This window comes from Apus apus, chromosome 2 (genome assembly GCF_020740795.1).
Source record: "Apus apus isolate bApuApu2 chromosome 2, bApuApu2.pri.cur, whole genome shotgun sequence".
In the NCBI taxonomy this organism is placed as follows: domain Eukaryota; kingdom Metazoa; phylum Chordata; class Aves; order Apodiformes; family Apodidae; genus Apus; species Apus apus.
The window spans coordinates 102,980,938-102,995,939 of NC_067283.1; the positions used below are offsets into that span (position 1 = coordinate 102,980,938).

Here is a 15,002-nt window from a genome sequence, read left to right on the forward strand (position 1 = left end):
CTACATTGTACAGGAAGTCAGAATTATTACTTCCTTTCCTGGCCTTGGAAATTATGAGGCCAATCCTGGTTTGAAATCAACTCCTAAAACATCTGGACATGCAGGATCTGATCTGACATATTTTTTCAAAGAAAAAATTTCCAGATAATTTTTACTGGAGGTAAAATTCACAGACTTAACACCTGTAATTGCTGTTTTAGATAATTCTGATGATGAGACATATCTTTCAGGGTTTTTTAATATAAGCATTTTTATTTATATTTAATACCATGACTAATTCCTAGCCTCAGTTTCTATGCTATAATTAATGTAATAATTAAATAATACCTGCTGGATAAGTTTTAACAATGTACATAGTGCAGTAATAAAACATGGTATTTCAGCAGCTTCTTAGGTCAAATATCTGTGGGTGCAAAAGGATTTTTTCTTTCTAATTTCAAGTAAAATTGAAATTTGTGTTCTGATTCTTAATGCTAGACTGATATAAAAATGGGGGGTTTTTTATGGTCACAGCTTACAGCTTTGTCAGGGGTTCACAAAAGATGAAAGTGCATTTGCCAGAAGAATGATTCACAGATTCTGTTGCAGTCTTTGCAGGGAAAACAAACTCATAGAAACTGGACAAAATTATGCCACCTTTATTTTAAGAACTGTTTTTTACCTTGTTATTTCAAAGCATTCTGCAGTCAGACATTCAATTTCCTCTTGACCCCTTATAATTTCTAAAATCTGCCCAATGATTTCTACTATACTGTGCATTTTTCAGAAGACTGATGAGGACTTTGAAAAAACAGAATTTTTGCTTCTTTGCAAGACACCTGGATGCAGTCCCGAGTAATGTGCTCAGGCAATCATGCATTAGCAGGGTAGTTGGACTAGATGATCTCTAGAGGTCCCTTCCAACTCTGACAACTCCATGATTCTGTGATTCTGTAATAGAAATATTGATCTATTACATCCAGCTGTTTTCAATGTTACTTGCAGTCTTTTCAAAAGCAAAGTGTTTCCATTAGTAAATGGTCACTCAGTATTTGTTTTATAATTCTTCTGTATCCAGACATGCATATGCTTGTCTTGTTTGGCATCTGGTTTCTCTCACTTAGGACTCATTCTGACTTTATTGATGGTATAAATGTATGTTGCCTAAGACAAAGTCACACCAGGATCAGTGCTGGGCACAAACAGAGCTGATTTTAATCAATACTGAATGTTATGGCATCTTTGAAGTATGCAGAACTGAATAATGCCCTGATATATGTTGGTTACTGTAAATGCTTATGTTTTACAGCAGTCATTCCTGTGTATTTAAAAGCTTTGAATGAGAAAAAATGTCTCTCTCTCTCCAAAAAAATGTTCTGCACCAGCAGTTCTCGCTGAAGATGATGAAGCATAAATATTGAATAAGTAGCAACTTGTAGCCTTACTGGAGGACCAGAACAGACAGAATGAGCATTCCCAAGACGTGTTTCCAGTGTGTTTTGAATTTGATTGACAGGGAATGTTGGATCTGCTTTGTGACTAGCAAGTCTCAAAATCCAAGGAGAGCTGAAGAATGAGGAGCAGTTCTTCTAGATTCATAATTTGTGAGACAAAGTGAAATAGGTTAAATAAATAGATGGCTGGTCAGGTGGTGACTAAGGGGGAAGAGTTGCTCCATTGTAACTTACGTATGCTTGGTGGATACAGGACTCGAAGGGAGCAGAATTCAGTCCAGTCATAAAATGTATGGATAATTTGAAGTAAGCAAATGAAATTATGAGAACAAGGATTTAGCTGAAACATAATGAAATTTTCTAATTGGTAAGATTATGTGGAATGTTTCTTTAGTGGAAATAAAACACAAGTTTTTGAGACTTTATAGTTACAGTGTATAATGCTATGTACTATAGGAGTGGAATATGTGAGCATGTCTGCTTGGCAGAAGGATTCAAGGACATTCAGAAACTGATCTGTCCTTTATTTCTGTAGGATGTATTCATCACTCACTGTTAATTGAAAGATTCTTACTTCAATCAGAACTGGATTTCACTCTGATTCTGATACATTTGTGCAACAGAAATAGGGAGATTGTACTGGGCTTACATAGAAAGATTAAAGTGAATCAAAGATGGAGAGATGTGTTGTGAAATACAGGTAGAAGATGAGACTAACAAGAACTCAAAAATCCTGATCATTGATGGGCAAGAGAGGAAAGCAGAAAAAAGAAGATGCTCTCCTACACTGTTAGATATATGAACAGAATACAATCCAGCGTGAATTTCAGTCAGATGGAGCCAAACCATAACACCATCCCTGAATGTGCTTGGATGTTACAGAAGTTTGACTCTGGGTCAACTCCAAACACAGCTCTGCCAGCTCCTTTAAGCTAAAACAATTTATTTTGTATGCAGGATCTTTCTTCATTTTTCTTTTTTTTTTTTTTTCCTTTTTCTTTTTTTTCCAACCTTGGATCCACCCAAAAGCTCTGAGAAGTCTTAAAGTTTATAGCCTTTGGCTCATGTTGACAATCAGAATGAGAAGCGAGTGCTGATAAATTGTTTAATGAAATGCTATAGAGCTCTAGTTCTGGCATGTAATGGTATTAAACCCATGCCACAAACCCCCAGTGAATGAACAGGTATAACCTCACCTTTTTTATATTCTTTTCACTCTATAGCATCCAAAGGGCAGATTTCAGGCTGTACATCTCTGTTGAATATCATTCTTTGTATTTGTTCACCTTTTCATGTTGAACCTTGCTAGGTAAAGCAAGAGTAATATTTTAGGCATTTAGTAATTACAATTAAAACCCCTAGCAGAAAACATTTTTAAATGCATTTGGTTTATTCTTTCAGAGTAACGATAGATTTCTTGTGGGCTTGTTTTTGTTTTTTTTTCTATAAAGAAATAATTCTCCTTAAGCTTCTCTTAGAATCAAATCTATTTCTCAGAAAACCTGAAAATTTTCATACACATTATGGAAGACAAAGCTTTTTCAGTAAAACAAAGCTGTTATAATGAAAACTGACATACGCTACTGATATCACTATGTACTGTCTTCTGAAATCCACAAAATATTTTACGCTGGAAGAACCAGATTAATTTGGACTTCCTGCTAGTTTTGTTTCAGCGTCTAGCACATCTACAAAGCATCTAGCATCTTGTCTTAAGTTTAAAATGTGAGGGATTTTTTTTAATCTTAAGTGTTTCTTCCAACACAATTTTATGACTTGATAGAAATATTGTGAGATTCTAGTTTTTCCAGAAATAGTAAAAGATCTCATAGCATTATGGAATTAATTTTTCTTCTTTTTTTTTTTTTTCCTTAGTTATTTGATTGTCCAGAACAATTGCCTTTCCAAATGTCTTCCTTTTGTGTTCACAGCAGCTATTGATTCAGTGGCGCTCTGTATGTTTATAAATATTTGCATAATTAGGTAGCAAATTATTAATGGCATTAGCTTTAAAATACATAAATAACTCAGTAAACTGTTCAATGTGCTGAAGAGATGTACTTTACAGTTTTGTCTTGGCAGCGTGAGTGGAATGGTGCTGAATGTCAGTTTACTGAATCACTCTGAAATGTCACGTTGCTCTGATTTGCCAAATGGCCTTGCAGCCAGATTTTCTCTCCCCTTTTTTTGTAGCTCTGGACTTACAGGGCACAGGTCATTTGAAGTTTTCACATTGGACTTGATATATATAACAATATTATACTCCCATTATTCATGTTGAAAACCAAGTTCCAAAACTCATTTATTTTCCCTAAATATTATGGAATTATAATATTCACTGCTTTTTAAATAAGATAGCAAATACTGGTTTTGGAGAGAGCAAAGAGTAAAAATAAATGAAAAAAAATTTAAAAGATTGTAAGCTTTGGTTTTTATTTTCTAACTGTTGTTTTTTATATCCACAGGTTGTTTGGTGTGACTTCACTTACGCAGACAAACTGCTCAAGCACTTGGATGATCATAAAAAATCAGGAGTTACATTGGTATCACCATGCTAATCCAATTTTACTGCTGGTGATGTACTACACCCTTGCAACTCTGATCCGTCTTTGGCTACAAGAGCCCATTGTAAGGGTAACTTCCTTCTGTTTTTTTAGTTCTAATGGCTAGTCAATGCAAATAGTTGCTAACAGAGGCACAAACATTCAAGAAAGCTAAGGGACATAGACAGCAAGAACAAGCTGGTACCTTGAATTTGGGTTTTTTTGGTAAGTGTTTTCAGGAGTCTGATCTTGCAGCAGTTACATGGATATACTCCTTAAAGTCAGCAGGACTATTTATGTAGGGACTACAATGGCAGAGCATTAACATTTACTCTCATTTGGAAAGCCAGTATAGATATGAAGTAATGTAGGTGATGCCAAATAGAAGGCAAACACCCAGGGCTTGCCTAGCAAGACTGTAGTAGGATACAGGCTGGCACAGGATATACTAAGAGACAGATTTGCTATTTTATCACAGAATCACATAGAGAAATTTTACTTCTGAATTCACCTGGACTTGTGCAAAGCATGTGACACTATCTTGCACAACATTCTTGTCACTAAATTAGAGAGACATGGACCTGATGGATAGACTACTTGCTGGATAAGGAACTGGCTGGATGGTTGCACTCAAAGAGCTGAGGCCAACAGCGGCATATCCAAGTGGAGATCAGTGACAAATGGTGTTTGACCCCCTCAGGGGTCAGTGCTGAGACTGCTGCTGTTTAACTTCTTTTTTGGCAACATGGACAGTGGGATTGAGTGCACCCTCACCAAGTTTACCAATGACACCAAGCTGTGTGATGTGGTCAATATGCTGGAGGGAAGGGATGCCATCCAGAGGGACCTTGAGAGGCTTGAGAGTTGGGTCCATGCAAACCACATGAAGTTCAGCGAGACCAAGTGCAAAGTCCTGCACATGGGTCAGGGCAATCCCAGGCACAAACACAGGCAGGGGAGAGAATGGATTGAGAACAGCTCAATTGGTTGGTTGATGAGAAGCTCAACATAAGCCAGCAATGTGTGCTAGCAGCCCAGAAAGCCAACCGTGTCCTGGGCTGCATCAAAATCTTTAAGGTCCCTTCCAACCTAAACCATTCTATGATTCTATGTATCTGTGCACCTGAGTGAATTCATTTAAGAGCAAGATAAAAAGGAGACTGAAAGTAAATATTTTATTTCTTCCAGTTTCAGAGGAAAAGGTGAATATAAGAACCCAAAGGTATCTTAGAAGCTTAGAAACTGGAAATATAAAGAGGATGACCCTAAGCATTATATATTTTAATCTCTTGATCATCTAAGGCTTGACATGAGTTTTAGAGTTCAAGTTTAGCAGTTCTGTAAACCACAATGAAAATATCCATGACTCAGCTGTGCATTAGTGGAGATTGTAGCAGCAATAAATATGTTGAAAGTTTTCCTATTTTAAGGGTGTGTCTTCATATAATGGATAATGTAACAGTTTAACATTTAAAAAGGCAGACAAAATACATCACCTCTGTATTGAGATATCTGATATTTGGGGTTTATATATACTGGGCTTCATAATAAATGAATGATGCCAGAACTGTCAGTTTGAGTTATTAAAAAATTGTATCTTAAGTTTCCAAAATATTAAGACTCACTCTCACAAGTTTTGAAAAGATTGTGGTCTGGTGGGTTTTTTTCCTTTTTTCATTAACTTTTTTTTTTTTTGTTTCCCTGCAGCAACTTCAAACTTTTTGTTGTGGTGGTTTTTTTTTTTCTTTTCTCAAGTGAAAACTGAGATTTCCAAATAATAATATAATTTTAGCATTGGGACTGTAACTAAAGCTTCACGTCTCACAAATTGCGTAGTAAAATCATGAGAACTACTCACAGAGGAGTAACCACATGTGGTTAGCAGGAGCTGTGTGATCTCAGCATCTCTGGGAATTCATTTACAGTACCCAGGTTGTTTTCACCCACCTTCCATCATCTTAAAGTTTGGTGCTGGGTCTAAGTTAGTTACTGTACTTTTTCAGTGAAGAGAAGTGAGCCCATCTGTCTCAGGATAGAGTGAATCCTGCAAGTTTCTCCAGGGACTAGAAATGAACTATAGTGGACTTGCCTGCACTTCCTTCTTTTAGACTGCTTATGTTGTCTGCAGTGGATATTCCCATCAGGCATTAAAATCCATCTCTGAGAACTGGAAACAAGTAAAATTAGAGATGCTTTCTAAGCAATTGAGCTAGAACAAGTAAGTATTAAAAGAAATTCTTTTTAGAGAAGTTGATATCTCTCAAACCCATCACTACACAAGAGGCAATACAAAGTCTTAGCACCCCCATGGGACCTTCAGATACCAGGGGAATGATGCTTCCCTCCAAAAATAAATGGGCAGAGAACATTGCAAAGAAAATTATACCCATGCATTAATGCTTATTTTTGATGCACAGGATGTAGTGATCCAAGTATTTGTCCTTAGAACAAGATGCTGAGATTTGCAAAAAGATGCCATATTTTACACACTTTCTCCTTACGGCCTTTTTTGTCAATATCCATTTTGTTTTTCCTTTAGTGGTGCCATAGGTCAGGGATTAATATTTTTCCTACTAGCTTTCTCCTGGTAGACTCCATTCTCAATTATTTAAATCCAGAAATAACTGTATTCCAGGTTTCATGGGGAAATGTTTTGACTTGTGAATCTGTTTCATTATCGAACTAAGCCGTCTTTGCACTCCCCACTGATTTCAAGGTCACACTGCATTTAGCATCTCACCACCACCAACCTACCTATAGTTGGACGAATGGCAAAGACAGTATGTTCAATGTAAAGCAATTCTCCTCCACATACTGCTGTCAAGCACAGTAAAAGTGGTTCAGCTTAAATATTTTATTCAAAGGAATCTCTTGAACAAATCTTGTTTTGAACAAAATGTGTATGATAGATTATGCATAAGGAAATACTTATTCCATCTAAAAATGTGTACAGAAGCTAAATATAATGGTGGCATAGTAGATTCTAAAAACAAACTACGACACCTAGACCTGGTGGTTTTTTCCTTTTTGTGTTAATTGCTTCTTGGGGTCCTCCTGTGAACAAAATTCTTGCTGGATTGCGGCAGGATTTTTCTCTGAGATGGATATTCTTGAGACTGTGAATGCTGCAGCTGATGAACAATTTTACAAGAACAGTGCCCACTCCAGGTCTTGAATTTCAGGGTGAAGTTTTTTTGTGTGCACACTGCAGTCTGTCAAAGTACACCATGGATGAGATTTCAGTGTACAGTCTCCATGTGGGATTCTGCATGGATGTTACTAATGCAAAACTCCCTTGGCTGTCAGCACAAGTTCTGCTTTCCTTATTCCCTCTGTTTTGGATCCCGATTTGTCCAAATATTGAGTCTTGTGAAATTCTGTCTCTGCAAATAAGAAGAGGCAATCTGCCTCTGGAGATTTCAGCTCATAGTTGTAACTGCTACTACTGAATATATGAATAGGGCCCATTCATTCTATCCAGTGAGTGGTAAGGAATAGTACAGAAGTCGACAGAATTACAGCAATTTAATGTAGCGTCCTCACAGAATTTTTAGAATTGTTTTAATTAAGAGGCATTTGGGAGTTTGCTCAGGTAGTGGAAGATCTGGAAGAATTAGACAAGTCAAAGGGCTCTCACATGTTGTAATCATATAATTAGTACTGTTTTCTGACTTTTCTCCCTCTTCTGCAGAAGCGAAAACAAGATTTTCCATCCTTCCCTATAGTCTCTTAGGCTAAAAATATGGTACTAAAATAATTGTCTACATGATAGGTCCTTTGGTATTGTTTTGGTCACCCTGGAGCCAAACTAAATGTCTTGGATAAATAGTTCTTAATGGTCCACATTTATATTAAAATTTCAAATGGCAGCAAAAAGTAGTTTAAGCACCAAATAAGTTTATTTCATCTCACATTTTGGCTAGGAATGCCATTTTACAAATATAATTACACAATTGCATGTGAAATGTGCCACCATTGCCCCTGAGAAGTAGAATCATAGAATCCTAGGGGTTGGAAGGGACCTCGAAAGATCATCGAGTCCAACCCCCCTGCCAGAGCAGGGTCACCTAGAGTACATCACACAGGAAGGCATCCAGGCGGGTTTTGAAAGTCTCCAGCGAAGGAGACTCCACAACCTCTCTGGGCAGCCTGTTCCAGTGCTCTGTCACTCTCACAGTAAAAAAACATTTTTCTGATATTCACCTTAAACCTCCTTAGTATTAATTTAGTAAAACTAAATTAATAACCATTGTTTACCTAAGTCAAGATATATAAAAAATAGGACCTTACTCTTAGGATTGGAATGGAGACAGTGTCAGTACCAGCTAGGATGTTTGGATATCCTGTTTCCATGGGTTTGCAGATCTTTGCCCAGCATCAGGATTTATTCTTATTCTGTTGCATCAACTGATAAGCGGTTGAAATGCTTACCACCAGCTGGTTCCCATTAAGTGCCTAATTTGGGACCCTACCTTTGAAACACCTAAACTTCAGACAAAAAACTTGCGTTTGCACCATGAGTTCTCTCTTTATTGGTAGCAGATAGAGTTTAAGAAAAACAGCAAGTTCCAAGGCAGATGGGTATTTCTGTTGCAAAACAGAAGTCAGCTTAGTAAGACTTCCTTTGAAGCGTAAGATGGAGTTAAGACTGGTACATTAGCAAGCCTCTGCAGTTTAGTGTTGTCACAATTTAGTTCCTCTCCCAGATGAAGGAAGAGAACATGTGGATCATAGACAATCACGGAATCATGGAAGGAACCTCTGGAGACTATCTGATCCAACTTCTTTTGACAGCAGGACCTCGATTAGGTTGTCTATGCCAAGTCTTGGGTGTTTCCAGCAAGGGCAGCCAATGCCTGTGAATAGTTGCTCTCACGGTGAAATTTATTTTATATCCAGAAGGCATTTTCCTGAAGCAAATTATACCCTCAGCCTCTTGTCCTATAACCACACTTTGCTGTGAGAAGGGTGCTTCTGTCCTCTCTAAAACTACAATTTAAGTATTAGAAGGCTGAAAAAACACACAGTTCCTGTGTCCTTCTACAACCCTCTAATAATGTTGGCAATTTTCTGATGGACCATCTCCAAATTTCCTGTGTCTTTCTTGAACTGGTGGATGGCAGAACTGAATTACAGGTACAGCTTGACACATGCCAGGTACAGTGGAATAATCCCATCCCTTGATCTGCCAGAAATGCTCTTGTTGATGCAGCCTGAGACATGTTTGCCTTCATTGCTGCCAGAGTTCTCTGTTGGCTCATGTTCATCTTGCTGTGCACCAGGACCTCTGGGCCTGTTCCTCAGAACTGCTCCCCACACAGTCTGTCCACAGCCTTTACTGCTACGTAGGATTATTTCAAATGCAGGACTTCATATTGATCTTTGTAAACCTTGTGCATTTTTGTTGGCCCATCTCTAATCTGTCTCTTTATGGTGGCATTTCCTTCTGGCTTGTCTGCCTCACATCCCTGTTAAGTGTCATCCACGACCTCTGAATGATGCATTCCATCTAGATAGTTTTGAAAATACTGAGTAGTACCAGACCTACTGTTAGTCCCTGAGGAACTCCACTCATGACAGATTACCATTTTGACTTTGAGCAAGGCAGTCTAGCCAGTTCTGAACCCATCTCGTGGTCAAGTCTGTATCATAACAGCCTGTCATCAAAGATATTGTGGGACACTGTGTCAAACACCTTGCTAAATCAAGGTGGCTGGCATCCACAACTGTCCTTTCAACTATCAAGCCAGTTTCAGCATAAATAGCAATCTGATTATCCTTGGTAAGTCTGTATTGGCTTTTTCCAGTCCTCCTACATATAAGCATGAGCTCAGAAGCTAGACTAGATGAGTCTAGATGGATGACCACCAGTGACTGCTGTATTACATATTAAGGCACGGATTGGTGGATTAGGTTAGCCCTTAATCATACATACATACACTCAAAAGGTTTTGAACTTTTCCATTCTTCACATGTTTAGTGAAGCAGAATTAGCTTTTCACATATATAGGCATATGAGAAGAGTGAATTGTCTTTCAATACCCTGCCTTGAAAATTAAACATCTCTAGCTTATGGTATCACTATATAGTAAGGTAGGATGTTGATGTCTGTGTAATTCCGGTGTCTTGTAACTATCAGGAAACATCTTGGCATTGACAGACTGGCAGTAAATAGAAAAGCTTTGACATCATTTCTGAAAAAGTCATCTAAGTAAGAGTCATCTATCAGAGATCGAGTGCATTAGAGACTAAAAGATATTTCAAAGACATACTTTGGAGAGGGAATGTCAATTAGGGGAAAATTTAAATTCCTCTGGTAAGATCGTTATTTACAGAGCTATAACTAGTCTTGTCATGTATATTGTTCAGCAGATGGCCGACGAAGAGAAATCTGTTAGCAGGGAAGATGATAAAGAAATACCCTGCAGCCCATCTCCAATGACAGCAGAGAGAAGACGAAGTCTGTGGTATGCAAGCCACTATACAACTGATGAAAGAAAAGTAAGGCTGGAGGGGGAATGGTCTCTACATTAAATGTATTTCAATCAGTCAGTTAATTTTGTCATAGTTACTTTGAAATTAAGGGAAGCAGCATTATATAGATCTTCATGTGTGATTATAAATCAGGTATCAAGGCTGTGTGGCAGACTAGGAATATCTTTTGTAAAAACTAATAAAAACAAGAGCCAGTGTAAAGAAGTAAAAGAAAAACATCCTTTGTGTTTTCACCTTCTGCATTTAAGAAGTTTAGGGCCAGGCTTCTAGAATGAGGCCATTGTCTTTGTGGAAAACAGCCAGAAAGTCTGTCAGGGAGCTAAATCCTGATGTAAAGATCTGATCTGCCTTGTAACTACTAACTAGCAATGTCATTGGTAGGGGGGAACTACCAGTTTATCTTCCTCCAAGCACAGTGGTGCCCTTGTTGGATATTTGTAGCAGGGCAGTTAAGGCAGTTGATATTAAAGCTCCTGGAAAGGTCCAGCATTCTACCATTCTCACCAGCTGCAGACCAAAACTTCATTGGTTGAGTTGCAGTGAAGTTCAGGCTATACAGTCTTTTGAGCCACACACCTTCAAGCCCCGAGAGCTCCACTATAATAATAGTAATGGTAAATGATCTGGCAAATAAATGAAATAATACATTTTATATTAGTACGAACATTTCATTTGGAGTATTTCTATAATTACAGTAATTCTAATGATCATTTTAAAAACATAGTTTTTAAGCATTGGATCATTAGAAAGACATTAGAAAGCAATTAATCAGTATAATGCCATATTGATTAATTATTTGACCTAGTATCTAAAGTTTCATGCAACATTCTCAGTTTTGGTTCAGAATCCATAGGAACATACAGTAAAGTTATGTCAATGCTATGGCACCCTAAATACAATTTGAAGGTGCATAGTGTACAATTCTGCTGACTTTTTAAGAATTCTTTCTGAATTTCTTAGTGCAAATCTGCAAAAGTCAGCAAATATGCATGTGTGTATTCAAAAAGTTAGACTTATTAATGCTTGAGCCATGCTTCTTTAATAATTTGTTCTTGCATTGCTTTTTGCAGCTTCTGTCAATGACCCAAGATGAATACAAGCCATCGGATGTTAGTATACTACTAGTCTTTGTAATTTTGTAATAATTCTTAATGTGTGTAAATACAGATTACACTGATATATACAGATAAAAACTTATATGACGTTTTAAAAGCTTCTTTATTTTCGTTAGCTTGTCATTTACCCTATAAGCTTGATTATCCTAAACATAATTGCCTTTTGCTTCCTTAATAATTGCACTGAGAAACCACCGATTAGGCCTAAAATTGGTAATTTGAAATTAAACTGCTCATAGTAGTACCAACTGGCAAACGATCTTTGCTATTTCATTGGGTTAAATATCAGAATATGCTTTCTAATGCAAGCCATTTTTAAATTTCATTTAGCTTCTTAGCTATATTTTTTTTCTTTCCTTGGTGTTGAAATGCTGGGGCCCTTAGAGCATGACTGACAACCCATATGAGTTCAATTTACAGATTACAGAAAATCCAAGCCTTTGTTTGAACAGAGAGCAACTGATCCATTTATCATGACTGCTGTAGACCCTAGCAGACTCTGAAAGCAGAAACATCCCCTCTGTTCAGCAAACATGGAAGAATGGAGATGCAGATGAGCTTTGGGATGTGCTCCACAGCCTGCGTTTGGTGTCTCTCCTAATAGAACTGAACATAACCCAGATTCTATTATGAAAGAGTCCACACATGCCTGTGCATAGTTTCAATAGACAAAATATGCTCTTACCTCACAGCCTAAGCAGAAGTCAAGTCTTCAGCATGTATTTCCAGGAGTCACCCATTGTGTGTGGATTTCTGCCAATATGAGAGATATTTATGATTATGGTTACAAACAAGCACAAGGGCTGATATTCACAATTTTATTCACAAAAATAAAACAATTAAAGAGTGTTGAATTAGTACTACCAAGTGACGTCAATGTGGCATCAATAACAGTAATTACCACAACTGGTTTTACTAGCAGCAGCAAATGTAGGTCTCGCCAGTAACAATTTAAATTTATAAGCAATTTATAAGCATTCTTTTCAAAACTCCTACAGATAGTTAGATATGAACTAAAGTCTGAAAATCATGTATTAGTTTACGTAATGATGAATTTTTGGTTACTGCTTTAACTTAAATGCAGGAGATACAATGGTACTTGGCTGTAAAAAGCTAATTTATCCTGGGAAAGGCAGAATGTCTGAACATGGGCTCACTGAGTTACTGTTTGTGTATGAAGCCATACAGTCAACCTTAGCATTCTTCAGCTGAGGATGTGTTAACTCTGCTCACATTTACATTCTTTTTTCTTTCTGTTTAATTTTATAGATAGGACATGCCAAGAACATGCAAATATATATTTACCATGTCTCAGCAGACTGCAGTAACTTAACTGCTTTTACTTGTGTATCCACACTTTTATTCCTTTTCAGACTGTGTATAAATTGAAGTGTTGCCTAATGCAATGTGACATTTTGGGACTCTGAAAGAAGGAAGGAAATACTTGTACAAGTTCAAAGATGCAGTAGCATTTTAATGTTTGCTAAAGAATTTCACTGAAACAAATTTGTAATTTTGTTGACATTGCATAAAAAAGCTAACAACAATTAAATTTGGAAGCTCTTATGTGCTACTTCTGCGTGCAACATGACTGTAATATATCAATTTCTTTGGAAGGAGTTAACTGCAGTTGCTTATTAAGCTCCTTTAAATTGGCAATCCAACACTAGCAAAGCACAGAAGTAGGGGTCTCATTCTCCCAGGAGCCACCCTAAATGCAGTGCCTCTCCCCTGGTAGGTGCTGCTGGTGACAGTGAATGGGAACCCTGCTGACTATCACACCATCCACCCCACGCTGCCATTAGAAAATGGTCCGGCTAAAGCAGACATGTACTCAACACCACAGTACAAATGGGAGCCTTCGGATAACCTGTCAGGTAGTGAATTGCCCAGGAATTACACTTACTTCCGTATTTTTTTTCCTGTTCTGAATCTCCATTCACTGCTTGTAGAATGTATTTTCATTTTGGTAAACTCTCTGACCTGTTGAAGTTAAAGAATTGCTGTTACCTTCCAATGATGGCTGACCACACCACGGTTTTGTAAATCGTAGGCATATACAATCCAAAATACTTTGCCTACCAACACAGTGACTATGGGTTTTGCATTGCTTTACTGTGCTCAAATGTGATTTTCCTTTGGTTGCTGTCTTGAGCTTGATTGCTCTAGAAGTAATCATCGGAGTGGTTACAAGTGAAATCATTTCAGGAGAGAGAATTGCAAATAAGAAATTCTTTTTCTACTTAGAAAAGGAAGAGGAAGATGAAGAAGAAGAAGAAGAGGAAGTTGCTCGGGAGGAAAAAGAAAATGTTAAATTACATGCCCTTGTCTCTGTGTTCCAATTTATCATGAAACAAAGTTATATTTGTGCTCTGATAGCTATGATGGTAAGTACCAGCAACAACAAAAAATAATGCTGTTAATTTTACAAATTAATGTGTCTTCTCAATGTTTTCCTGAAAGTAATCTCATCGTTTGGTTTTCAGTAAGTGTTTGCATCAGAGTTAGAGAATACCAATATAGTGTCTGCGTAATTTTGGGTCTGTTTTAGATTATTAATGCATAATTCCCCAGGCCTGTTACAGACCTATAAATACGGCAATGTGTGAGGGTCTGGGTAAAGCATCACATTTCCAGGACTGGGAGCCTTGGGTTTTTTTGTCTGTTAAACATTAGAAAAGCATTTGGGCTTAGTTTGCTATTGATTCCAAAGCTTCTGCATAAGAAGACTTGTCTTGCTGTTGCTCCACTCAGAAATTTGCCTACCAAATTAAATAATTTCATAGTGATATAGTAAATTAAAAAAATAGAGATCCTATTTCAGGTTGAAGCATGCATCCAGATTGTCTCTGAGAATAAAAGATCTGTAAAGCCTGGTTTCCTACAGTGACATAGAAAAGTCTCAAGGAAAATACAACTTTATGCCATGCGAGATTTTTCTATTGTTTTACTTTCTACCCTCTTTGTCATGTCTTTGCTTTCTTCTAAGCCCACTTGATGTAAATACCTTGAGCTGCACCGTAGCAAGTTTTCAGCATAATGATTGGCTCTCTGTATTCCCAATGCAAACTTTAGTTTACTGTTTTGGAAAGGTTTCAACCATGATGAAATTAACCATAAAGATTTTTTTCCCAGTTTTGCACTAAAAATGGTAAAACAAATTAGCTTGGCTGCTTCTTGTTTGCATAAAGTTTCAAGCTTTATTTGCTGTCCTTTAGAAGGAAAAGTTTCTCAGCTAAATAAAGCAGACTCCTTGACCAGAATCTACATGTGACTTAATGTATTCTGAGATGTTAGTAAGTAGTTGTGTTCATAATGAAACAATGCCTCTTTTTCCATGTACTAAAAGTCACATCCTTCATATAATCTCCATTAACTTTTAAATTCATTTCTAATGTTATATCTCTCAATATCAA

At 37.3% G+C, this 15,002-nt stretch overlaps 1 protein-coding gene across 1 annotated transcript in view; it reads left to right on the plus strand.

Moving 5' to 3' along the window:
* The window catches only part of PIEZO2 (piezo type mechanosensitive ion channel component 2), a 320,085-nt gene that overhangs the window by 212,052 nt on the left and 93,031 nt on the right, over nucleotides 1-15,002 (plus strand). Inside the window, exons 8-12 of the mRNA XM_051612156.1 lie at nucleotides 3,899-4,067; nucleotides 10,364-10,477; nucleotides 11,542-11,580; nucleotides 13,325-13,466; nucleotides 13,834-13,973. Of these exons, the coding sequence (XP_051468116.1) occupies nucleotides 3,899-4,067; nucleotides 10,364-10,477; nucleotides 11,542-11,580; nucleotides 13,325-13,466; nucleotides 13,834-13,973 (604 nt within the window). The remainder of the gene's footprint in view (nucleotides 1-3,898; nucleotides 4,068-10,363; nucleotides 10,478-11,541; nucleotides 11,581-13,324; nucleotides 13,467-13,833; nucleotides 13,974-15,002) is intronic.